Source organism: Theropithecus gelada, chromosome 6 (genome assembly GCF_003255815.1).
Source record: "Theropithecus gelada isolate Dixy chromosome 6, Tgel_1.0, whole genome shotgun sequence".
Taxonomy (NCBI): domain Eukaryota; kingdom Metazoa; phylum Chordata; class Mammalia; order Primates; family Cercopithecidae; genus Theropithecus; species Theropithecus gelada.
This window is the reverse complement of record NC_037673.1, coordinates 75,877,972-75,905,501: the sequence shown is the minus strand read 5'-3', so window position 1 is coordinate 75,905,501 and position 27,530 is coordinate 75,877,972. Positions and strand designations below refer to the sequence as shown.

At 35.8% G+C, this 27,530-nt stretch overlaps 1 protein-coding gene across 1 annotated transcript in view; it reads right to left on the bottom strand.

Moving 5' to 3' along the window:
- Window positions 1-27,530, bottom strand: part of ZFYVE16 (zinc finger FYVE-type containing 16) — a 64,846-nt gene that overhangs the window by 16,734 nt on the left and 20,582 nt on the right. Inside the window, exons 3-14 of the mRNA XM_025388972.1 lie at window positions 23,236-25,490; window positions 21,648-21,744; window positions 18,438-18,599; window positions 16,314-16,456; window positions 13,323-13,701; window positions 11,991-12,113; window positions 10,976-11,131; window positions 9,892-10,116; window positions 6,121-6,203; window positions 5,322-5,426; window positions 4,803-4,950; window positions 2,328-2,408 (exon numbers count right to left, since the gene is read on the bottom strand). Coding sequence (XP_025244757.1) covers window positions 2,328-2,408; window positions 4,803-4,950; window positions 5,322-5,426; window positions 6,121-6,203; window positions 9,892-10,116; window positions 10,976-11,131; window positions 11,991-12,113; window positions 13,323-13,701; window positions 16,314-16,456; window positions 18,438-18,599; window positions 21,648-21,744; window positions 23,236-25,490 — 3,957 coding nt within the window. The remainder of the gene's footprint in view (window positions 1-2,327; window positions 2,409-4,802; window positions 4,951-5,321; window positions 5,427-6,120; window positions 6,204-9,891; window positions 10,117-10,975; window positions 11,132-11,990; window positions 12,114-13,322; window positions 13,702-16,313; window positions 16,457-18,437; window positions 18,600-21,647; window positions 21,745-23,235; window positions 25,491-27,530) is intronic.

Sequence of the window (27,530 nt, the reverse complement as noted above, 5' to 3'; positions counted from 1 at the left end):
ACCATGGTGGCCAGGCTCAAACTCCTGACCTCAAAAGATCCACCTGCCTCAGCCTCCCAAAGTGCTGGGATTACAGGCGTGACCCACCATACCCAGCCTAGGACTAGTGTTCTTATAAGAAGAGGAGATACTGGAGCTCTGAGAGTGCACACAGAGAAAAGGCCATGTAAGGACACAGCCACCCACAAGCCAAGGAGACAAGCCTTACCAGAAACCAACCTTGTTGGCACCTTGATCTTGGACTTCTAGCCTCCAGAATTGTGAGAAAATAAATATATGTTTTTTACATTACTCAATCTGTTGTATTTTGTTATGGCAGCCCAAATTGATTAAGATGAAGTAATCACAAAAAAAAAAAACTGAAAATACTCATAAGTAAAAGAGTAGACATAATTATTTGCAGTGACTGGATCTTATTTGGATACCGATTTGAACAAACATTTTAAGAAGTGAGAAAATCGGGGTAATGTGACTACTGATTGGATATACAGGAATTATTGATATAATATTTATGTGTGATAATACAGGTGTCCCTTATCAGAAGTGCACAGGGCCAAAAGTGTTTCAGATTTCAGATTTTTTTTTTTTGGATTTTGGAATATTTGCATTATATACTTGGCAGTTGAGCATCTGAAATTGAAATGTGAAATCTGAAATGCTCCAATGAGCACTTCTATAGAGTGTCATGTCAGCGCTCAAAGAGTTTAGGATTTTGAAGCATTTCAGATTTCAGATTTTTGGATTTGGAATGCCTAATCTGTAGTTTTGTGCTTACGTTTCTTAAAAAATACTTTTTCTTTTAGAAATATATATTATTTGTGAATGAAATGATATAATAAAAATAATACAATGAGAGGAGAGTAGGTAAGGAGTATGGATAAAGTAGGATTGGCTATAAATTGATAATTGTCAAAGGTGGGTGATGGTTCCATTAATGTTTATCATATTATCCTTTTTTGCTTTTATACATGCTTGATTTTTTCATAGTAAAAGTGAAAATGTTTACAATAATAATAAAATAGTATGGAATTGGTACAGAGTTAAGCAAACGGACTAAAACAAAACAAAAGCTAAGAATATATAGCCCAGAAATGGATTATTGTGCAAGTAAAACATGCTATGTGACAGAGATAGCATTAACAATTACTAGGGCAAAGGGAAAATTCAATATCTGATGCTGGATCAACCCCTATTCAAATGACAAAAAAAGTCACTGGATTTCTCTACCTCACACAGCACACAAAATTAAATTCCAGATAAATTAGGGACTTAAGTGTGAAAGGCAAAACTTTAAATCTTCAAAGACAACATAGGAGAATATCTTTCAAAACCATATCATAGACTTCTTACATAAAAAACATTAGCCATAAAAGAGTCATAAATTATACTGTATTAAAATGACAACTTCTATTTTAAAAGACACTACAAATGGGAGAGGAGGAATATAAAATACATAAAGTTGTGTAACTACAAGTCAGTCAGAAAAAGATGCACAATCCAATAGAAAAAAGGGCAAAAGATATGAACAGACATTTCACAGAAGAGGCAACATGCATGTCCAATAAATACGTAATAGGATGCTCTGCTTATTAGTAATTAGGGATATGCTAATTATGACTATATTCAGAGACACCTACAGGATTGACACAAATTAAGCAGTCTGATAATATCATGTTTGGAGAAAATGTAGACCAATCATAAATTTTATATATTCTGATGGTAATGTAAATTGGTACAACCAATTTGGAAAGCAACTTAGCAATACTTTGTAAAGTGAACATTTACTAATCTATTAGCCCATAAATTCCACTCTTGCATATATATTTTAGAGAAACTCTTGAATATATTCTTAGAAGAGAAACAACCCAGAAGTTCATGATCAGGAGATGAATATATTGTCTTACAGTCACAAAATATTTAATAGCATTTAAAATGAATAAGCTATAGTTGTAAGAAACAACATGCATAAATTTTAGAAACTCATGTATGAAAATAGGGAATTCCACATAACTATGTGAAGAATGATTTCACTTTTATTTATCTCTGAAATAAGCATAAACAATATGTTGTTTAGGCAGATGTATATACAAAGTAAAAAACAATTAAGCAAGAGAATGATAAACACCGTATTCAGTCTAGTCACTAATTCCTGGGGAGAGGCAGAAGAGAGAGGTAAGTCTTCTACTTCTTGTGCTGATTGATTTCATAAGTTTGTGGTACTGTGCTTTATAACTTACATATGTTCTTGTGTAAATATCAAATATATTTTTAAAAGGTTACAGAAAAATTACTCTACATTAAAACATCATTAAAAATGAAATTCATACCTTCAACTATGCTGGACTTAGCAAGAAATCCTGAAGATGTTTTTAGAGCTCCATTGAATACCACAAAACTTGCACCTGTCACTGATCAAGAAATACAACAATTATTTGTTTTGAACTGCTCATTTTTATGTTACACATTTGTTAAATGCAGAATGTGGATATGCACATAAGTACTCAATAAATGTTATACCCACACAACTTACACTAGAAAACTAATTATAAAAACAAAAAAAAGAGAGATAAAATATTACATTAAAGTAAGTTAATGCGGCTGGATGCAGTGGCTCATGCCACCGGATTGGTGGCTCAATCCCAGCACTTTGGGAGGCCAAAAAGGGCGGATCACCTGAGGTCAAGGGTGGATCACCTGAGGTCAAGGATGGATCACCTGACCAGCCTGGCCAACATGATGAAACCTCATCTCTACTAAAAATACAAAAATTAGCCAGGAGTGGTGGCAGGCACCTATAATCCCGGCCACTCAGGAGGCTGAGGCAGAACTGCTGGAACCCAGGAAGTGGAGGTTCCAGTGAGCCGAGATCGTGCCACTGCACTCCAGCCTGGACGACAGAGCGAGACTCTGTCTCAAATAAATAAATAAATAAACTTATATTTAATAAATTAATAAATTTATTAAATAAATAATTTAATAGTTTTATTAACAATTGATGGAGTATTATACTGTTTTAAATGTTTGTGCCTATATTACTGAGGGTGTAGGAAATCAAACATTCACTACTGGTGACAGCACAAATCAGAACAGTCTTTCTGGAGCCCTAACTTGGCATTTTTCTATTAAAATTACAAGTAAATGTAATTTTGACACACCAATTCCACTTCTAGGAATTTATCTTACAGATAGGTTCAAATGTGTACAAAACAGCATGTGTACAAAACTATTCACTATAGCGTTTTTATAAATAGCCCCTAAGGATTGGTAACAACTTATGTCCATCAATAAGGGACAGTTAAATGACATACAACATATAAAATGGAAAGTTCTGTAGAATATAAAAGCTCTTTATACACAAACATAGAATAATCTCCAAAGTGTGTTAACAACAACAAAAAAACAAGGTATAGAATGGAGCAAATATTAGGACTTGTCTAAAAAAGTGGAAGAAAGAGATAGATGTGTGTGTGTATTTCTTAAATATATATTAAAACAAAAATGTCTCTGAAAGGATGTATAAGAACTGATAACACTGGTTTGGTTGCCTGTAGGGAAAGTAAGAGGATGGCTGGGTGGTCAAGGGAGGAAAGGAGATTTTTCACTATATATATTAATAACTTAAATTTTACCACGTAAAAATATACATATTCAGCAAATAAATATTAAAAAGTTGTTAAATTTTAGTGGCAAAAATGCCAATATCATGTTAAGTGATAAAGTACAATATAAAAGTATAACTATCCAGTATAAAATCATCTATTTAACATATATGTTAATATAAGAAGGATATACAGTAAAATGTCAATAGTGACCATAGCTTGGCACTTTTCTCTTTTACTACTTTTCTTTGTTTTTTCTTGAGATGGAGTCTCGATCTGTCGCTCTGTCACCCAGGCTGGAGTACAGTGGCATGATCTCGACTCACTGCAAGCTCCGCCTCCCGGGTTCATGCCATTCTCCTGCCTCAGCCTCCCGAGTAGCTGGGACTACAGGTGCGTGCCGCCACACCTAGCTAATTTTTTGTATTTTTAATAGAGATGGGGTTTCACCGTATTAGCCAGGATGGTCTCGATCTCCTGACCTCGTGATCCGCCTGCCTCAGCCTCCCAAAGTGCTGGGATTACAGGCGTGAGCCACCACGCCCAGCCTCTTTTACTACTTTTCAAAATGTATTTTCCAAGCTTACTACAAATAAGTATATATTACTTTTATAAGCAGAGGAAAAAATTTTACTAGCAGCCAGGATGTCAAGACTATTTTAAGCATGTTATCCTATAATAATGTATTAATTTTATGAAATGCTTCCATTTGACTTTCAATTTGTTAGGCCTTCTACTGCAAGGGTTTGGTAATCATAGCAATCACTGAAGCCATTCAGCCAGAACCGAGAGTAATGTCATTCACAGATGCTGCTTGTTATGTTTTATAAATCATTCTTACCCTTATCACCCTGTGCTCCCCAAACTAAGAGGAGTCAGAGCAGAAAGTGAACAAATGTGAAAAGAAATACCTTATTTCAGAAAGAAACTACTCAAAGAAAGACTCCTACCCTATGGGATATACTAAACCTAAAGATATCAAAAGGAATACAGTCTTCCAAGTCTGTAAGCCTAATGCAGTCCAAGAGAAAAACAAAAATTAGAAGCAATTTTAAAATCTGTTGTGTAGCTAAAATTTCAAAGCATACCGTTTTATCACCAACAATTCAGCAAATAAGTAAATATACATATATTTCCCCCTTGAAAGGAATTCTATTAATTGAGGTGGTTTTGTAAATTAGCACTAGGAACCATGATGCTCACCTTTTCTAGGATGGCCAGTGGCACTGTTGGCCTGGGTTTGATAAATTCCATCATTCTGTATACACACTAGATGAGAATCTGCTTCTGTACTGAAACTAGCTCCAATGCTAATGACATGCTCATTAGAAGAATTTAGTACTTTCATTACCTGGAAAAAACCAAAAACAACATTTGTTTAGAAACACTTTTAACATTGTATGCCTATTCTAAGAGCCACGTTCCTGACCAGCTTCATAATCGTCAAGCTTTGGTCTGGACAACTCCCTGGGAATGTTATAGAAACAAATGTTTTAAAATAAAATCACTTCAGTTGAACAGTAATCACCTCAATAAAACAGTAAGAAGAAAAAAAATATGATCAGATTATTTACTAGCAAACAAATTCTATAATTTCAAAAACAATGTTTGTTGCCATAATACATTAGATAGTCTAATTCAAAACAAAAAATTTAACGTGACACAATTCTAAGGAACTCTAATGTTCAATAATTGTCATTTGAATAAAACAATGATACTTACATCGCTGTACTTTTTCCGTGGTATTTTTATGCAGCTTTTTCCCATTTCCATATGAATCAATAGTTGATCTATATTATGCAAGGTATACTGGTAATTTCGAAGGTCCTACATAGAATAATCGCATTACCATAAACTACTAACCATGAGCATTTTTCCATCCATTAAATCCTTCTTTAAGAAATCCTTCTCCACAACAGTAATAAACAATATGATTCTCAGGAAAAATTTTGTAGTATTTAGGGTATCTCCTCTTTCTAGTTACAGAACTTCCAAAATAGAAAAGGTCTTCAAACTACGCATGGATAAATACAAGTGAGTCCACTGAAATATTTTTCTATGGTAACAGGGAAACACAAAATTACAAAAAGTATAAGTGGAAGGGAACTTTAGGTATCATCTAATCCAACACTTCCTATTATAAACAAGAAAACTAAGGTCATAATTTGCTCAAAATCACAAGACTGACTGACTTTACTAATACATTTACAAAAGTTTCAATAACTTTAAGAGGTCTGTATAGAGTTATTACATTACCTAAACATCCAAGAACTGCAGGAGAATGAATCAAAAGGCAATTAGAATCAGGTACACATACATGAGGAGATAGTACGTTCTAAAAAAGCAATTCATCAAAAACTGAGCACTAATATGTTAAAATAATTAGGATTTATTGTAAATGAATGGTCATTATACCAAACATGGCAAATTAAAGTAGGAAAATATAAATGTGTAAACTTTGCTAAATAAAGTTTTAAAGTAACAGTATAAAAACACCTAATAAAATAGTTCAATTACTCACAACAAGTAAGTTCATAATAGTGTGTCCTATTTCTCCAAAAAGAGATTTTCGGCCTCTGATACTTGTTAGAGGAGCAGGATATGCTATACATAAGAAAGGAAAACTGGTTACTATAACAAAAAAAAAAGCCCAAATTATTGAATTTATTACCTTCAATTCTCATTCTACAAACAAACATTATGTAAAAATATCATCCAATCAGTTCTTAAGGGAGAGAGATAATTTTTTTTTTTTTTTTTTTTTTTTTTGAGACAAGGTCTCACTCTGTTGCCCAAGCTGGAATGCAGCAGTGCGATCTCGATTCATTGCAACCTCCGCTTCCAGGATTCAAGCAAGTCTCCTGCCTCAGCCTCCCAAGTAGCTGGGATTATAGGCACATGTCACCACGCCCGGCTAATTTTTGTATTTTTAGTAGAGACAGGGTTTCACCATATTGGCCAGGCTGGGCTCAACCTCCTGACCTCAGGTGATCTGCCCACCTTGGCCTCCCAAAGTGCTGGAATTACAGGAATGAGCAACCACACCCAGCCAAGAGATAATATTAACACTTACTGTTTATCTATGTATCTACTAGATGCTACATTGAACTGGGAACTATACATACATTATCTTATTTAAATCCAGCAACAACCTAATGAGTGTGTCTATACTATTTCATAAATGAGAAAGTTGAGACACAGAAATGAATCAACTTGTTCCTAGTGGCTAAGTTAATAATTGGTGAAACAGATTTGGAACTAGGCTTGTCTGATTCCAAAGTATTTAATCTTTTCATTATACATCTTGTTTCTGCAAAATTATAGGGGGTGGAAAATTACGATAACTGGTTAGAACTCTATAAATTTCTGATAATTTAAAGATAAATACAAAGAACTAAAGACTTCTAAGGCATTCATAATTAATATTCAATTGTGCTAATTTATGAATGGTCGTAAACTTTTAGAGTTCTTGGTTCAGCATGATAAAAGAAATATACAGATAGAGTCAGGGAAACTAATGCACAAAAAGGGAAGGGACATGAGGTTGGTTACCTAACTATGTTCTTTCTTTAGAGCACCATAAATACTGGACACCAAAAAGGAAAAGAGACCTTGCTGGCAACGCAGCAGGGATTCTGAAGGAAAGAAGGCAAGACTATTTCTATAGTGATAACACACAGACACATTTGTAACCTTCAGTTCTCAAGTTAGGTCTTAAGCAAACTAATCTCTTTAATGTCTATTACACAAATACACTTCCTTAAAATTCTAAAGAAGCACCACATACCCAACATTAGCTGCTTTAAAGACTTAAGTCAAAGTAGTCATATTCTTGCTAGTACAAACATATTTTGTAATTCTAAAAAGGCAACTAAGTTATTTGAAGGACAGTGGGTCTAGATTCGAAAAAAATACAAGACATTAGTGTTAAAAGACATACAAATGATAAAGGACATGATTAACTGCTAACTTTTTGCCTTATATGAATAAGGGGGCATCCTTTGCAATATGGAGAGGTAATTTTGTTTAAAACACTGTTCTCAACAGGTTACAGCTTAGAATGACATACTATCTGAGTTACAAAGGGACCTCATAAATCATCTATTTGAACATTTAATGGTATTCAAAACCAGTGATCTCAGAATCAAACCACAGATATTTTCAAAAGCATTTAAAAATTACTAATTTGAGACAGTTACTTTCACTCTTTATTCTTGGGACTTTAACTTTCCCATTAGTTTTTTCAAATGTACGTTACCTCTGTAACAAAATACACACACACACACACACACACACACACACACACACACACAGAGTTCACATCTAAAAAGACATGGGCACCAATAATGTCAAAGTGCCAGTCTATGTAAAATCTAGTAGAACAGAAATAATTCAGAAAACAGCTGAGGCAAATTAACTATTATATATAACTGACAATTTCCCCTCATTACTACTAAATAGCTTATCATAGCTTTGCAGTTCCAATCCCTATGATTTATGAGAAGCCCTTCATATTGCTCCATGATTCTCCAACCTTCAGTGTGAGAAAACCAGACTATCTAGAAGTGCTACTGGCAAAAATACTGGCCATACTTACAGACATGTTCCATAATAATTTGATTAGCTAGTTTATTCCCCTAATCTTCTATTTAAAAATATTAAATCAGAGGCAAAATGCTGGGTTGAATTGATGAAACATTTGGCTTAAAGTGAAATGTCTTAAGCTCTTTGGTTCACACAGTACAAAACCTGAGATGCAAATTAAATTTTGTTACTTTTCCCACAAGTTAATAGCATCACACATGTAAATCTTAAATGGTAAGGAACACCCATCCCCAAAATCACAATTTAATAAAATTTGCCAAATAGATTATCCCTTTTTTTTTAATTTGTCTATTCTGAAATAGTAATCACCACTTTTATAGCTTCTCAACATTTAATTTTCCTCCAAGAAAATCCCTACCAACTTATATTAGAATCAAATGTCTAAAAAGTTCATTAGACGTGATGTACTTCAAATGCAATAAATACATTTCTTGAAAAAAGTCAGAGATAAAAGATACAGTGGGAATTCAAAAAAGTTTAACACTAGAAATGATTCTAACTCAGAAATAACCATATATATAAACATCACAGCAGCTTCAGAATCACCAGTTGTGTCAAGGGTAGATAAGTAAATACACACACATGCCCATACACATGAATGATACAGGCTATCTCACCTTTGAGAGATAAACATCAGAATATAAAAATAAGAATAATCAAGCTTAGAAAAATAACCACAATTTCTAAGTACTTCCTTCCCTAAAAATAGTTAGCTTTTAATTATAGTCAGTAACTGAAAACAATAGCACTGCTAACCCAAAAATCCTTTATGTTTGGCTTTATAATATAGAAAAATGGAGAGAGGCAATGATTTACCTTCTTAATATGCAGGCAACATAACAAACTCCCAACAGTAGATACTTTTAAGAAAATTTTAGCAAAAGTAATTAACACATGTTGAACATCCCAAATCTAAAAACCTAAAATCCAAAATGCTCTAAACTCTGTAACTTTTTCTTTTTTTTTTTTTGAGACGTAGTCTTGCTCTGTCACCCTGGCTGGAATGCAAAGGCACGATCTCAGCTCACTGCAAAGCTGCCTCCTAGGTTCAGGTGATTCTCCTGCCTCAGTCTCCTGAGTAGCTGGGATTACAGGCACCTGCCACCTCACCCAGCTAATTTTTGTATTTTTAGTAGAGACAGGGTTTCACCATGTTGGCAAGGCTGGTCTCGAACTCCTGACCTCATGTGATCCACCCACCTTGGCCTCCCAAAGTGCTGGGATTATAGGCATGAGCCACTTGCCCGGCCTATAGCTTTTTCAAATGCCAACGTGATGCTCAAAAGAAATGCTCACTGGAGCATTTCAGATTTTGAATTTGGGATGCTTAACTGGTATGTATTCTGTGAATATTCCAGAATCTAAAAAAGTCCAAAATCCAAAAAACTGATCCAATATATTTCAGATATGGCATACTCAACCTGTACTGTGAAAGTTTTCTGTTTTGTTCTGAAATTTAAGAAGAAAAGTTTTAGGTAATAAAATAACTTATGAACATCTAGAAACCTGAAGATATACCACAGTTATCTAGACCAACCTGGTAGCAGAAGAGGGTTGTCTTAGAACTTTAAAAGCATAGCAAAATAAAAGTAGTTCCATTAATCCATTAAAATTGATGTTAATGATTCCCTGAAAGTCTTTACATTCTTTGAAAATATGCAATTTAACTTATTACTCTAAAACTTACCTTTATATTCTGCACCCAATCTCAACATTAAACGCATAGGAAAAACCTTTGCCCAGGGAATCTCAAGCTTCTGGATAAGAATTCCACAAAGAAAAGGATTACTTGGTAATGGGAGACCATCAAGTTTCTGAAAAGTAGGTGTAATAAACAGGAATCCTCCATGATCTTTGCTACTGAGAAAAATCTCAGTAAAGGTAATACTGTCCAAGTTTTCTATGTATTTTCCTGCAAAATAAAATCATTAGTAAAAAGATTTTAAGTTGTTTTGTTATTGTTTTGAAGAAATGTTCTGAGTTTGAATATCCCAATATAAACTGTCTTAAGTTAAGACACTATAGATTTTTTTTTCTTGTTTCTGTTCTTGCAAAAGCATCTATTAAATACCTTCTGTACACAAAGCTCCCAGTTATTCCTGGATATTGGGGATTATGAACAAAAACTTGAAAATGTTTCCAACCGTTCAGTTTTTCTCCTTACTGCACGATCTTGTGAAAAATTATCAAATCTCCTAGTCTTGTACAGACAGTAAGGAAATTACATAGATACATTTAAAAAACAAGGAGGCAGGCCAGGCACAGTGGCTCACGCCTGTAATCCCAGCACTTTGGGAGACTGAGGCGGGCGGGTCACTTGAGATCAGGAGTTCTAGACCAGCCTGGCCAGCATGCTGAAACCCTGCCTCTACTAAAAATACAAAAAGTAGCTGGGCATGATGGCAAGTGCCTGTAATCCCAACTACTTGAGAGGCAGAGGCAGAAGAATCGCTTGAATCCGGGATGTAGAGGTTGCAGTGAGCCAAGATTGTGCCACTGCACTCCAGCCTGGGTGGAGACACTGTCTCAAAAAAAAAAAAAAAAAATTCAAGGATATATTTCCATTTTTTAAATACAAAAATCTGCATATAGACACTAATCACATAAAATGTTAGTTTTAAAGAGAAAAAGTAATTATTAAGCTATTTTCAGAAATCAGCAATCTCTTCAAGAAATAATTCTTTAGTATAGCTAGCACAGACAAAGGCATAAATGCCTTTAACAAATTTATCCATTCCCTAGTCTGAACAGTTCAAAATAAAATGCCATACCTTTTAGAGCATCCTTATATATGGTGATAAATAGTCTGAAGATGTCCTTAGGAATAGTATCTTCATTTGGCAAACGTAACAATAGAATAATAATTTCTGACTGTCCCAAGCCATGCAATCCATTGGTTGAAAAGTACCAATATTTGTCTGAGGAATCTTAGATGATAAAAGAATATAACTATTAAGGTCAACTTCTATTAACCAAAAAACTAAGAACAATTGTTTCTGCATTTAACTTTTCTTTTTTTTTTTTTAAAGCAGAGACAGGGTTTCGCCATGTTGGCCAAATTGGTCTCGAACTCCTGACCTCAAGCGATCCACCCACCTTGGCCTCCCAAAGTGCTAGGATTACAAGCATGAGCCACCATACCCAGCCAAAACTTTTCAAATTCCTTGTGTTCCCAAAGTTCTTCTTATGAAAACCTTAAATTGAATTGTGTAAGATTCATATAAAGAAAAAGGATTATCATAGGGAGCCAATTAATAAATAACATTAAAATAAAAGATGCACTAAATGCTGAAATGTAGTGGATAAGAATCTAGTTTCAAACAGAATGAAAAGCTGACAGATGCATTATGGAGTAGTGAGGATTATTAATCATTAAGGATTACTTCCTTACTCTTTAATTAGGTCACATGTCACTTACTTTAAAACTGTCTTTACTGCTACTAAATCAGAATTGCTGCTTATTTCAGTTACTAAATTTCAATTTATCTAAAAGCCACAGGAGATACAGTCAATTGTATCATGAGAATCAAAATACAGCTCAGCTATATAAGCTCATGACCTAAACCTGAGATTGACTGAGGGATGCTAACACAAATCTGTAAGCTCATGTTTCAAGTCCTACTGAACATAAATTTGCAAAATTTATTTACAGTCACATATGGCTGAAAAACCAATATCCAATCCTGCTTATTTTTCACCAATGCCAGTCAAAATCTAACCTGAAGATGTAATTAATTGAGAAATCCTGCTTACCAATTAAGGAAATAAGGATAAATTATTACTTACAAAATACGAATTTGACATTCACGAGCAGATTTGCATTTAGGACAAATGTAACAGGATGAAAGCCTTCACCTTCAAGAAGCAAAATGATCTGCTCATGAGATGGATGTTCTTCTACTACAGGCACTAAATGATGAAAGTAATATATTAATCAGGATAAATATCCTGTTAAATATGCTTACAAATGAGAAAAAAACAAATTTATAAATCCACCAGTGGCCTGATCAAATTTAAAAACAAAAGCAAACATGTTTCATAAAATCAGTCAACAACCTAGACAACTGTTAAATAGTAATTTTTACTTTTCTTTCCATGTAAAGTTATTAATACTGTAATGCATATAGTATATTTACACTATATTGATTAAACAGCAAATGTATACAATTTTAGCACCTTCAAAGTTTTAAGACAAACGTTTTTATAAAGTGGATTCCAGTTTGGCAGGCACTCCATTTATAATTTTTGAAATGTACAATTCTGTCAAAGTAGTCTAGACCCACGTTATATATGCTGCTTGCTGCCACATGCCTGTGTCAGCACTTGCTACTATATGCCTATATCAGTGACCAGGTAGCAAAAAAATAAATAAAAATAAAATAAAAAATCTTGACAATCAATAGAAAGATACGCATGGCACACAAAGAACAGGGCTTACTATATTTTTGCCACTACACCTAGATTCATGTAATGGCTCCTGCTGACAGAACAGAGATCCGAAGCTTCATTCCCCTACACTATCACACAGAGAACCGCCATGTGACATAATGCCTGGAGTGACAAGTGTCTATCCTAGAAACCACTCTGGGGTGGGGGTTAGCCATAGAATCTCCTGCTTGAAAAGGACCTTAGAAATCATCTAGGTTCTCTCTATTTACGAAGGAAACTGAGGCCCAAGGAGATTAAATAACACATTACAAGTCATAGATGTAACAAGTAGCAGACAAGGAACTAAACTTCCTAGCTTTGCCGTCCAATCTAATGCTCTTTTCTTTAGGTATCATGCTCATTAAAAAAAAAAAAAAAAGTAATAATACGGTGTCAAAATTCTAATACAATGGAAACATTTCTTCAGACTGAAAGTCTATGAGCTTCCCTATTGCATTGGAGTTTGCGTCATTTGAAATTAGGGAGCCAGATGTGATAAATGGATCATAAAAGTTCAAATACTTTTAGAATTTGTTTTTAATATAGTAAGACTTTCTATAAACAAGTTACCAGCCCTAGTACATATTGCAACCAAAGTAAGTTTTAAGAAAATCCATTTTATATGTCACAGACAAAATTGATCAATATATATTTTTAAATTTTTTTAAATTTAAATAACTGCTCTCCTACCTGATCCCTTTTCTCCAGATGCAACCAGAAGTGGGGGCAAACTGTCCTCATCATTAGGTAGAAGACTAATCTTATTGCAAACGTACTTGTTAATATCACACAGTAACCTATAATCTGAAATACCAGCAATAGGTAAATTGCTGTTAACTAAGGCAACAGTAGCACTAGATGGTTCTTCAATTTCTGCAAAAACATCATTATCTAGTGTAAATGAACCAGAAGTAGGTAACCCCTCATTTCCTGTGTTTATAGGCAATTTTTCCACTGATGGAACCTGAGAAATAGGACTCTGAATTATCTCATTTCTTGTAATATCTCCTGTCTCATTGTTTGGTTTTTCCACTGTAGTAGAATGGGAATGATCCACTGTGTTTACTGTCTGTAAAACATGGAATAAAAAAATTAACAAATCAGTTCATATTCTCTGTTCAACTATGAAATGAGATCACTATAGCCAAACATCTTTTTGGTAAGAATAAAACCAAAATGGGTTCAGAAATTCTCTTAAAGTCAAATTTCCCAAGAAACAGTACCATTTTGATTCTTCAAATTCAGGAGCATAACATATTTAGAAGTATAAAGTTTTAGTTTTACTGCATGCTCAGGTAGGTATTAATGACTTTAATATTAAGACTGGGAAAAATGAGGCAAGAAGAACTTCAAGATCCCATATCATATCACACAGTGAGCAAGCTTAGTTCAATCCAAGGCTCTCCCCTTCTCATGATAGCCAAAAACCCTTGGGTGGGTAGGGAGGAGGGACAAGGTAGGAGGAAGGGGAGGGGAGTGGTTAGGAAGCAGCCCATTAGCTATATTCCACGAGAGTAACCACCTGGAATAAACTACCCATAAAGACTATTTCAAAAAAGCCTTTTTCTTTTTAGACTGTACAAAGTCAATATGAAATAAGAACCATTTACGAACTCAATATTTACTAGCCTGTTCAGAGTTTTCATTAATGTAGATTGACAGTAGGTGCTAGCTAGGAAACATACCCATGGTAATTACAGCTATTTGTAAAGTGTAGCTCATGAACTCTTGACAAACAGCGTATGTTTCTACCAAATATAAACTTCAACAGAGCCGGTAAGTATCCATCTTTTTTTTTCTTTTTTTGAGATGGAGTCTCACCCTGTTGTCAGGCTGCAGTGCAGTAGTGCAATCTTGGCCCACTGCAACCTCTGCCTCCTGGGTTCAAGTGATTTTCTCCTGCCTCAGCCTGCCCTAGTAGTTGAGATTACAGGCATGCGTCACAACACCTGGGTAATTTTTGCATTTTTTTTAGTATAGACGGGGTTTTGCCATGTTGGTCAGGTGGTCTTGAACTCCTGACCTCAGGTGATTCACCCACCTCGGCCTCCCAAAGTGCTGAGATTACAGGGGTGAGCCACCGCAGCCGACCTAGTATCCATCTTTTCTAATATATGTATGTAGCTAGAATCAACCAGGTGACTGGCACAGAGTAGATGCTCAATAAATCTATTTAATGCATAAAACATTACTAATTCATACATTTATACTTGCTTCTATGAGTATGTGCCACTTTACAATGAGAATTCTTAGTGATCTGGGATTCTGTATTATATATCTTATGTTTAACATCTAGCACATTTATGCAAATGCAAGCATAAGTTATCATCATCACATACTTTCTTGAATGTTTGAAAATAACTAAATAGATCTTAGTATAAATTAAATTACTAAATCTGTTACATTTCCTCAAACCAGTGGTTCTCAAAATGTGGTCTAGAGATCCCTGGGGTCTCCAAGACCCTTTCAGGGAATTGGTGCTGTCCTACGATTTTTTTTATATAATTTAACCAAAAAAAAATGTATCACAACACACAGAATGTAGAACCAGATGTGAGAATATGTTTGTCTTCTATTAAGTCAGGCATTAAAGAAATTGGCAAAAAGGCAAACAATGCCTCTATTCTCACTAAATTTTTGTTCTGAAAAACTTTTTTCATAAAATATTATTTCTGCTAATGTAATAGCCTTATTTTGTAATTAGTTAATAAATATTTAAATTTCTGAATTTTAATTTTAATATAGTAATTATCAATAGGTATAACCCATGAAACCTATAGTGCTTTAGGGTGCTCAATAACTTTTAAGAGTATAAAGGGGTCCTGAGGCCGAAAGTGTGAGAACCAGTCCCTTAAACTGACATTTAAAAACGTAAAATCTGGGCCAGGTGCGGTGGCTCACTCCTGTTATAACCAGCATTTTAGGAGGCTGAGATGGGCAGATAACTTGAGGTCAGGAGTTTGAGACCAGCTGGCCAACATGGTGAAACCTCATCTCTACTAAAAATACAAAAATTAGCCAGGTGTGGTGGTGGGTGCCTGTAATCCCAGCTACCCGGGAGGCTGTGGCAGTAGAATCGCTTGAACCCGGGAGGCGGAGGTTGCAGTGAGCTGAAATTGCGCCATTACACTCCAGCCTGGGCGACAGAGACTCCACCTCAAAAAAAAAAAAAAAAAAGGTAAAATCTGCCAGGTGTGGTGATTTATACCTGTAATCTCAATGACTCAGGAGGACGAGATGGGAGGATTACTAAAGATCAGGAGTTTGAGACCAGCCTAGGCAAAATAGTGAGACCATGTCTCTTTAAAAAAAAAAAAAAAGTAATTAAAAAAAAAACTTTTTTTTTTTTAAACAGTAAAGTCTAAACCAGGCATGGTGGCTCACATCTGTAATCCCAGCTACTTGGGAGGCTGAGGTGGAAGCATCACCTGAGCCCAGGAGTTAGAGGCTGCAGTGAGTGGTAATTATGCCACTGCACTCCAGCCTGGACAACACAGCAAGACTATCTCTCTTTTTTTTTTTAAGGGGATAAAATCTAAAATGTATTCAGTATATCAATACATCTCTTATTTTAGGAAGCTCAAAGTGTTTTTAAAAAAAAAGTACTCTAATAATCACACCAGGAATTATCTATGAAATAAAATTTTATTTAGTCAATAAGTTATTTTTTGAATTCCTTACCACAGGCATATCAGGTGAAAGAGGACTAAAGTCTTCAGAACATCTTTTACTTCCAGATGATAATTTTGTTGTATCTGCAACTTCACCATTGGGCAATATACCATCTGCAAACCATACTCTCTTCTGTTCTTTGGAGTACAGTCCTAGAATCCCAATTGAAAAAGTAAAACATTTTAATCTGGTAATATGAAAATGATTTAATGCCAAATAGATCAGGAAATGTTTTCAAAAGCTTTTTGCTATCCACTGGCAATCCCTGAATTCTCAGGGCTACAAAGGTCTAGAGAAATAGCCTTTTGTGATCCCTCTACCCTGAGTGGAGTCTGTTTCTATCTAATTCATACAAAGGGAGCATATTAGACCAGGAATGGCCTTGGCAATCATATACTATGAAAAGGAAGGGACAGGAGATCTGTATAACTTCAGAGCATATTAGACCAGAGGTGGCTCTGGGAATCACTCTGAAGAGGAGTAGACAGGCAAGGTTACACCTTAAAGACAATGGGGAAGGAAGATTTAAAGCCTATATTATTGAGACTAAGTTTTTGTGAGTACGGAGTGGAGACTGAATAAAATTTAGGGACTAAGGTACAGTGATGAAAAGTGGAGTAGACTGAAGCATATATATAGCTTATCTATATATTCCTCATATATATATATAAAGAAAAAAAGAAATTTAAAACCTCAAAAAAGGTAACAGGATCACTTGAAATGTCTTAATATCACACGACATTTCTTACTTTTATTTAACAAGAGAAGTATAACATTTTTTGTTCTTATAATGCAGATACTGAATTTTATTAATACTTATTATTTCCTTCCAAATTTGAAGGAAATAACTAGACATCAGCATAAACATTTTTCTCTTTTCTTACAAAGCATCCATAGAGGAAGGTTATGAAAATCTCTGCCAGATGATTTTAGAACAATATTTTTTTAAAAAAAAGGTTCAATGTCTACTTTCCAGAACATAGTAAAGATAACTCTGAAAAAATTGGAATTATATATATATATTTTTTGCAATGTAGGTAGACATATTAAATAACATATCTTTTTTGTATTTGCAATATTTTTATAATTTAATCATTTGGGTTATCAATATAAGAATATGCACATATTTTCAAACACAAATTATTCATCTTTAGGCTATAATATACAACCATATAATGCTGAGTCTCCTTATTTCATTATAATAAATGGAAAACAGTTACTGAGTAATAAACTGAAGTCCACAAAAATACAAGGATCCAAATTTGCCTTTATCTGACATTTATGGTTTTTTTCCAGCATGTAAAAGACTAATAATTCATATTTAAAGACATACATGTGCCTTACTCAAGATGCTAATTGATGACGGGTTGTAAAAAGGAGCAGATAACTCAAATGATTTAAAAACAGATTTAAAAAACATTATTACTGTGGTAAAATACACAACTACAAATAGGTTTTTAAGGAAAAGGAGATAGAACAATTATTTACGTATTGCCTCTCAAACCCAAGCTCACCCTCTAAACTGGGCTCTTGGATGCCAGGTTGGAAGTCTGGAAAGTGCAATTCCCAGACTCTCGTTACTGGCTTTGGTCATCTTTTTCCAATAGCAGGCACTGGTGGGAGACCATAAGGTGGGAAGAAATGAGAAGGAATTCTTTGTTTCTGGATCCTGCCAGGATCTTTGCAGCAGCAACACCGCTAGATACAGCTGCTAGACTCATGATTTTCAGTACTCCTAACATCAAATCTGGAGCTCTACTTTAGTCATCTGAGCACCAACTCTATGAGGCCTCTTGATGGTGCTGTGACCATGGCTTCTGACTCCAACATCTGCGATCCAAACACCTCCTGGTGCTCCTACACTGAGCTCTAGCCTCTCCCCTTTTGTAGCCCCAAACTCCAGTTGTGGTGGTTGCTTCCTGCAGTTACTAATTGCTGAGGCACTTGAGCACAGCCTTTTTGCTCTTCCAGTCTTCCAGCCTGCATGTGTAACCAATTCCTTGTATTAAATCCCTCTTGATATTTAATCTGGTTTCTCTTTCCTGACTACATTAGAGAATTTCTGGCTACATTAGAGAATTTCTATTTTGATAATTTATCTTTAGTCTTAGACACAGCATTTTCTTCTATTACCTTCAACATTTGGTTGTTTAAGTGCTGAGACTGGCAAAGTTGTTGGTGAAGGTATACTGGACGTCTGGTTCTCCTGAGGAGGCTGGACAATAGTACATTCATCGGAATGATTAGATTTAAGATTAGAACCAGTTGGACTCATCATCCTTTCAAATGCCTGAGCTATAAAGGGGAAAACAATAGTGTTAAAATCTCAGATGTTTTTGTAATTTACTTCAAAGTAAATTTCAATAAATATTCTTTTTCAAGTTGTAACGAGAAAGAAAGAAATGGCTAATCAAGAAAAAGAAGTAGCACTTGGCAAAGATACTGTCTGAGTTGGCAGCATGCCACTTTGATAAGCTACCAATAAGTTATTTCAATATTATATCTAAGGTGTATATTTGATATCTATAGAGAATAACCCTTATTTAACATGACTATCTCTGTTTTCATCCTTGTACCTCTAGAGTCTATTTCCAACATAGTTTAGAGAGATTCTTTTAGACATAAATCATATCTCATTATTCCTCTGTTTAAAATCTTTTAATGGCTAAAGTGAAAATTTAAGTTGTTACAATGGCTCACAAGACCCAACATAATTCATCCCTACCTCCTCCACTTTCCCAGTTACATGTTTGACCTCATCTCTCACTACAATCCCACTCATTCGCTATGGTCCAGCCACCCAGACCTCCTTGTTCTTCAAGTAAGTACTCCTACAGCTTAGAATCTTTGCTCCTATTATTCCCTTGGCCTAGAATGTTCTTCTCATACTCACACAGCTTTATTATCTCACCTCCTTCAAGACTCTGCTCACATGTCATATTACCATAAAGCCTTACTCTGACCACATTATAAAAAATACTACCTAAGGCCAGGCACAGTGGCTCACGCTTATAATCCCAATACTTTGGGAGGCCAAAGCGGGTAGATCACTTAAGCTCAGGATTGCTTTGAGACCAGCCTGGGCAACATGGTGAAACCCCATTTCTATCATAAATACAAAAAATCAGCTGGGCGTGGTAGTGTGTGCCTGTGGTCCCAACTACTAGGGAGGCTGAGGTGGGAGGACTGCTTGAACCTGGGAGATGGAGGCTGCAAAGAGCTAAGTTCGCACAATTATACTCCAACCTGAGTGACAGAGTGAGACCCCATCTCAAAAAAAAAAAATTCCTTTTGCCACTAATCTGTTAACTATCTATCACTCTTACACTTTTTAAATTTTTTAATTGAAGGTAGTATCACCATCTGATATCTTTTTGTTTACTATCCATCTCTACAAACATTCATAAATTTCATGAGAATATAGCTTCTATTTTGCTCTCAGCTTGAGCTTCAGAATGCAGAATAGTGCCTCAATACTGCTGAGTGATTCTTCATCCAAAAAACAAGGTACATTGATAGCTCTCCCTTCAGCATTTCTCCAAACTGATCTGCTATAAATGTTGCCACTGCTAAAACAATCTTCCTCAAGTGCCACTGAATGATGGCACTCATAAAATGGCTTCCATTAACCAAGTGAAGTCCAAACATCTTACTCTCAATTTCAAAGTAATTTCTAACTTGCCTCAAATCTACTTATTGACATTCACATGTGCGCTTCCTTGAAACTCACATAATCTCAGGACAGCTTTCTCATTATCTACTATCTCTATTCAAATTATCTTTTTCTTCCAATCTTTCACGTAGTGTGTCTCACAACCCATGAACCATCTTTCTCTTCTCATTTGATATCATTATTTTAAATGATCACTTCTATTATTTTCAACCCTAAAGCTGATATTAACTTTTATTTATGCTTTCCTGTGGCATATAAATAATAAATAGCACCGTAAATGAAACTATATGCTATATCAAAATAGAATAAATTTAAACAGATAACTAAATAAACTAATTCCACTGTATTTTCTTTGATAAACCAAAGCTTGATTTCAGTATTCTACTGAATTTCTTTAATGATCATATCTTCTCCCCTCCTGGACCCTTAGAGTCAAAATATGTCTGAATGCTCACCCAAAAATCTGACCTGTCAACATAAATAACGTTTCAAATCCTCATGGATGTTTAATTTCTTTTTAATGGGGGAGATACTTATGTGGGAGCTTGCTCTAAAATTTCTGAATTCTAGCAGATTGCCTTGGCTAACAGCACCAGCAGTCATCTTCTAGGCTACTGAAACAGCGTAAGAAAAAACAAAACAACTATAAGCACTTAAACTGACCTCTTCAAAAACAATGGCGGTAACATGGAAACATAAAAAGATTTACACTTTGTTATCTTCCAGAGCAGAGGTCAACAGCAGGGAGAAAAGCAGCTTACCTCAGGCTAACAGACTCACATCAGAGCTTTTTGAAGAATTGCTGAAAAAAGTTATCTTCATTCAAAAGAGAAAAACAAATTATTATCAGGTATTCATTCCCCCTGGCTAACAGGAAGCAGGGCCTGAGGTAGTGCACAGGTCTGGTCAAAAAAGGCCCAAGTAATATTTGCCAGGAATTAAACTGTCAACGAATCTTTGAAAATGCCAAGTGGTACTCAAAAGAATAAACATGGACTTGGGGAAAAAAACACAACACACCCACACACACCCACACACACACAACCTGTGAGAACTCAAAGACCACCAGGACTACTGCTAATAATTGTAGCTAATTAGAGAGCCAAAGAAATAATGGGAAGTGTACATATGCAAAATTCTAAAGTTGAGAAAGCAAAAAAAGATATGAGACAAAAATGTGCAAATAGTGTGGCAGTCCTATGAATTTATAAAATCATAAATATTACCACCTTATCTTGTACTATCATTTTAGGTTGTTATTCTCTAAAGGGTTTGAACTATTATCTTGCCCTATGCTACTAATAAATAATATTGAGTACTACTTATTGGTAGGTATCTACAAGTGTTTATTTAGATTAAGATGATGAACATGACGATGATGACAAAAACAAATAGGCAGATGAAATGCAGCATTTAGGGACTTGGTACCTGTTAAAAGTTAATGAACTGCCACTCCAGAAACTGAATGCTTCCTTTCCAGACTGGTAGTATTAATTGTGAGAGTGGAACAAAAAGAAGAGAAACCAAGCCTTGGGATGTCCCACCTAAGCCAGATAATTCAACACTAGGTCCTTGCCTTAAGAAAATAAAGAAGTTTATCTTTGTCACAATCCAATTAATTTTAACATATATTCAATTACTGGAAGAAAATATATCAAGTTAATACTCACCTTTACTAATAGTTTCATAGCAGACTACACATACTCTTGCTTCCTTTTCTAGATATTGCAGTTTACTCTTCCTACTACAACAGACACCACAAAATACCTATAAAGAATAAAATACCAAATTTATTTTTGTTTCAAGAATACTTACACCATCTAGAACTAGAAATACCATTTGACCCAGCCATCCCATTACTGGGTATACACCCAAAGGATTATAAATCATGCTGCTATAAAGACACACGCACACGTACGTTTACTGTGGCACTATTCACAATAGCAAAGACTTGGAACCAACCCAAATGCCCATCAATGATAGACTGGATTAAGAAAATGTGGCACATATACACCATGGAATACTATGCAGCCGTAAAAAAGGATGAGTTCATGTCCCTTGTAGGGACACGGATGAAGCTGGAAACCATCATTCTCAGGAAACTATCGCAAGGATTGAAAACCAAACACCACATGTTCTTACTCATAGGTGGGAACTGAACAATGAAAACACGTGGACACAAGAAGGGGAACATCACACACCGGAGCCTGTCGTGGGGTGGGGGGAGAGATAGCATTAGGAGATATACCTAATGTAAATGACGAGTTAACGGGTGCAGCAGCACACCAACATGGCACATGTATACATACATAACAAACCAGCACGTTGTGCACATGTACCCTAGAACTTGAAGTATAATAATAAAAAATAAATAAATAAATAAAATAATACTTACACCTACTAGAGGCAGTGTGGAGAGGTCCTAAACCTAATTAACCAAAACTCTTTTTCCTTATTATATAAATCATTTCCTTATCACCATAATCATAGGTGGAATTCTTTTTTTTTGTAACTTAAATGAAGTTTCTGCAATTTGATACCATATTTCTGATAAGGAGAATTCCTCTAAATCAATTATGTTCATTGGAAAGGGAACAAAAACTATCTTTAATGAATAAGTTTACAATATTAAAAGTTCTTTGTAATTCTTCATTTAAAACTTTTTAAAGTAAAATATTATTTTGTTAAAAAAAATAGGATGGATCTGAAACCAACATATTACTGAAAAATCTGAATAAAAATGTAACAGGATTTCTATAGGCAAGCCTTAGAATTTATAGACAGTCTTTTTATCTTGGCTATTACCAGTCACAACTCAAGGTCAGCTTCAGTATTCTGTGGAAGCCAATTTGCTCTGGAGTGTTTCCCTGGGCACTGATCACAACACTAGCTGTAGATTGGTCTTGAAATTAAATGTTTGAGGACAAAGGGGAATCTGACCAAATCTGGAATATTTAACGTGTCAATATTACAGAGATAAGAACAAATATTCTTAAATGTCACAAAAATTAGTAATTAAATAATTGTTTCTCATTTCCCAGCATGTAATTAATGCCCCTGACAATGTAACATTTATTCAACCATCAACCAATCTGCAAAATAACACTGCTTTATTTATTTCCCTGACTGGTAGATGAAAAACACTGATTTTAAACTAACTCAATCTTGTAATTATCTGTTAATCAGCCTTTTCTATCACATTATATTTGTTTAAAATGTCTCAAAAGAACAAAAGATTTAAAGATTTTTATAACTTACTTTCCCACATGCTCGGCAATGGTGTCGTCGTTTTGTAAAAGTAAATTTGACTTGGCAGTTCATACAGTTTGGAGCTTCTGAATCAGGAACCCAAGTAGGCTGCTTCTGGCCCAAAACCAAGCCTTCTTTGCAAGTATTTTCAGGTAGAGAATCTTCATTTGCAGTTAGAGAACTAGATCCACCTTCAGAATTACTTTCTATATCAATGTAGTTAGAGTTGAAGCTAACCTGAGGATCAGCTGTAGAATCCACAGCGCAAGTGACTGGAACAACGGTGTCTGCTATGCTGGGTTCACTTTCTATTGTATTTGGAACATCTGGCTTATTCAGGTCTTTTGAACTCCTTGTTCTTGATGGAAGGCCAAACAATTGCTTAGGTCTGGCCCCTCCAACAGATTGACTATTAGTATCAGAGACTGATAATTCATTTGTAATCTCAGACTTACTGGTAAGTAACCCTTGTTCAATTGGAATTGTGCTTTTTTCTCCTAAAGAAAGGCCATTTTCTATTGCATTTTGTTTATCAACTGTTTCACAAATTATATTAATACCATGACTTTCCCCAATAGCTCCTGCTTCTGCATTGAAATATATATTATTGATGTTTCCATCATCTAAGTCTTTCATATCTATATGATTCATTTGCAATTTAGAGTCATTTACATTTTCTTCAAAAGACTTTATGTTAGTGGTCTGAAGATACTGTTCTGTCAGAAACGCATCAAGTTCAGCATCACTAATTAGTGTGCCACTTTTTGTGCCTTCATCAATATTAAAGTAATCTAAGTCTTGTCCATCCATATCAATGCTTGAAAAAGTATTAATAAAACCCTCACAACAATCGGAAGACTCTAGGACATTAGTGCCAGAAAGCCCCTCTTGAGATTCTACAACTGTAGAACTGGTGTCACCACCATCCAAAGACGCAACTCTGATTACCGTCTCGTCAGGATCTATCTTTCTGTCTTCCATCCCTTCAATTAATGGCTGAAGGACTATGTTTTTACATTTTTCCTGTTTCAAAAGATCAGTCTCCTTGAATGGTTCCCCACCTAGAACAACACTGTTCTGTATTTCTTCACATATAGTCACAGCATCTTGTATATTATCTTTATGTTCATGCTGAGGTAAAAAATCACCCCGTGCTTTACTTTCAATTAATGATCCGCACATAGACCCAGATACGGGAAGACAGGACAATGAGGACTGTACATCTTCACCTGAAACATGTAAAGCTGAAGAGGAATCTTGGATTACATCATTATCCTTAAGGCCTAAATTTCTTGAGTCTTCTTGTGCAGATTGTTCTATAAACATAACAGTCTTATCTTCCTGAAAGGAAAAGTCAGGTAATTTGAAATTTTCATCTCTTGAATTTAAATCATTTAAGCATAAATCTTCATTTTTTGGAAGGCTGAAGGTCAAAGCACTTGTCTTGCCCTCTTCTTTTAAACATTCTGCAGCGGTTATGACTGCCACACTTACTTCCTCTTTTACTAAGCCATCATCTTTTAGTAATTCACATGGCTGGCTCTTGTGTTGTAGCTTGTCTTTGGCATCAAACATTTTGGAACTTTGCTGAGTCAAAGCAGATGACATGTTAAAATCAACAATTGGTTCTAAGTGATTAAAGATCTTTTTATCTTTTAAATTTTCTGTTCCACTGTAATTACAGGAATCTGAAAGTGTATCTACTTTTATACCCAATTCTTTTATTCCTCCGATTTCTCTATTTTGTAATTCAGAACTGGTATCATTCTGTGGTTCTCTGACAGTATCACTATCATGGTCTGTTGAAGAAACACAGGGAGTATCTGACACTGAAGATAAATCCAATCCAATCAAGGAATCTGCATTAGACTTAAAATCATCTGGCAATAATTTTTTAATATCTTCTTCACTATTAGTTGCATGAACTAAGTTACCCATGTCACTTATCAGATCACAGATAGGTTTACTACATCGTCCCATATATAAAGGCTGGATTTCATCTGAAGTACCACCATCCACAGAAGAAAGAAGATCAAGTCCTGTTACATTTTTTTCATTTTGTATAGAAGTAAGTCCCTTGAGTGATTTTTCATTGAGGGAACTCTCATTTATTTCATAGCTTGTTTCTGATGAGGCACAACTATTAATACATTGTTGGTCTCTTGGGAGCAATGAAGTTGGCTGTGAGGAAGCCAACTCTGAAGAAACTGAGCAGTGGTTAGAATCATATGCATTTTGTACATCTTGAAGATAATCTTGTTCATCTGAAATAGAGAAACAGTGTTATTCGGGAGACTCAAATCAAATAAAAATTATTAAACATACTATGTTTCCCAAGACTTCTAAACTAAATAAGCTTTTTTTAAAGAACACAGATTATCCTTTTGCAAAGCAGAAATAACCTCCAAAACTATTTTTTTATTTCCTTTACAGCATTTATTTTTATCTGAAATTATCTTGTTTATGATTGTTGGCTGTTTCAACTACAAAATAAGTGTCACAAGTGCAGGGACCTTGTCTTTTTTTCTGACTTATACCCCCATTGCTTAGAATAGTTCCTGAAACTTAAGTGTTCAAGAAACGACTGACTGAATAAATGAACGTTCTTAGATCTTGATCTCATGCATAGTTGCTCTAATAATTTGATCTTGATCTTTCCTTTGTTTGTGAGGACTCCTCAAGCTGGCTTTCTACTTGTTCATTTTTCTATCACCTGGATCCTACCCTCGCTCCCCGGTGGTGCTCTAATTGAGGTTGCCAATTGTAGTGGCATCACACACTATGGCCATAGTGATGGGCATGTGATTGTTTCAAGCTGGGCCACTTAGGGGCATTCTCCTGATACTCCGAATTTGAAGAAAGGAAGAAGGACACTTCTCAGGGGGCAGTGTGAATCTGGAGCTGTTGGTGGCCATAGCCACATCCAGATAAAATAAGCCAAAGGTTCTGCATGGCCAGGGAGGCCTTAGGAAACTTACAATCGTGGCAGAAGGCAAAGGAGAAGCACCTTCTTCACAAGGCAGCAGGAGAGAGAACCCGAAGCTATGTTTATTTGATTTTAAAGTACTTTCTAGTTTTCACTTTTGAATGCAGATACCGTAAGTGATAAAAATTCCACTCAAAATAACTTAGTTGTCGCCAGGCATGGTGGCTTACAACTGTAATCCCAGCACTTTGGGAAGCCATGGTGGGAGGATAACTTGAGACCAGGAGTTCAAGACCAGCCTACAACACAGTGAGACCTCATCTGTAAAAAAATATACATATTTTTAAATTAGCCAGGCATGGTGGCACACACTTGTGGTCCCAGCTACTCAGAAGGCTGAGGTGAGAGGATTGTCTGAGCGCAGGAATTCAAGGCTGCAGTGGGCTTATGACTGTACCATTGCACCCCGGCCAGGGTGAAAGAGCAAGACCCTGTCTCTCAGAAAAAAAAAGAAACTTAGTTGCACTATAAAAACTAGACTAAGGAAGAGCTGAAAAACAATCTAACCTCTGTGTTCTGTCTTCCAGTTTCCTAGTCTTCATTTTATAGAAAATACCAGCCAGGCGCGGTGGCTCATGCCTATAAGCCCAGCACTTTGGGAGGCTGAGGCAGGCGGATCACCTGAGGCCAAGAGTTTAAGACCAGCCTGGCCAACATGGTGAAACCCCATCTCTACCAAAAATACAAAAATTAGGCTGGGCGCGGTAGCTCACGTCTGTAATCCAGCACTTTGGGAGGCCGAGGCAGGTGGATAACAAGGAGTTCGAGACCAGCCTGGCCAATATGGTGAAACCCCGTTTCTACTTAAAATACGAAAATTAGCTGGGCACGGTGGCGGGCACCTGTAATCCCAGCTACTTGGGAGGCTGAGGCAGGAGAATCGCTTGAACCTGGGAGGCAGAAGTTGCAGTGAGCCAAGATCGCACCACTGCACTCCAGCTTGGGCAACAGAGCGAGACTCTGTCTCAAAAACAAGCAAACAAAAAACTAGCCAGGCATGGTGGCAGGCGCCTGTAATCCCAGCTCCTTGGGAGGCTGAGGCAGAAGAATTGCTTGAACCCAGGAGGCAGAGGTTGCAGTGAGATGAGATGGCGCCACTGCACTCCAGCCTGGGCAACAACAGTGAAACTCCATCTCAAAAAAGAAATAATAAGGCCGGGCGCGGTGGCTCAAGCCTGTAATCCCAGCACTTTGGGAGGCCGAGACGGGCGGATCACGAGGTCAGGAGATCGAGACCATCCTGGCTAACATGGTGAAACCCTGTCTCTACTAAAAATACAAAAAAACTAGCCGGGCGAGGTGGCGGGCGCCTGTAGTC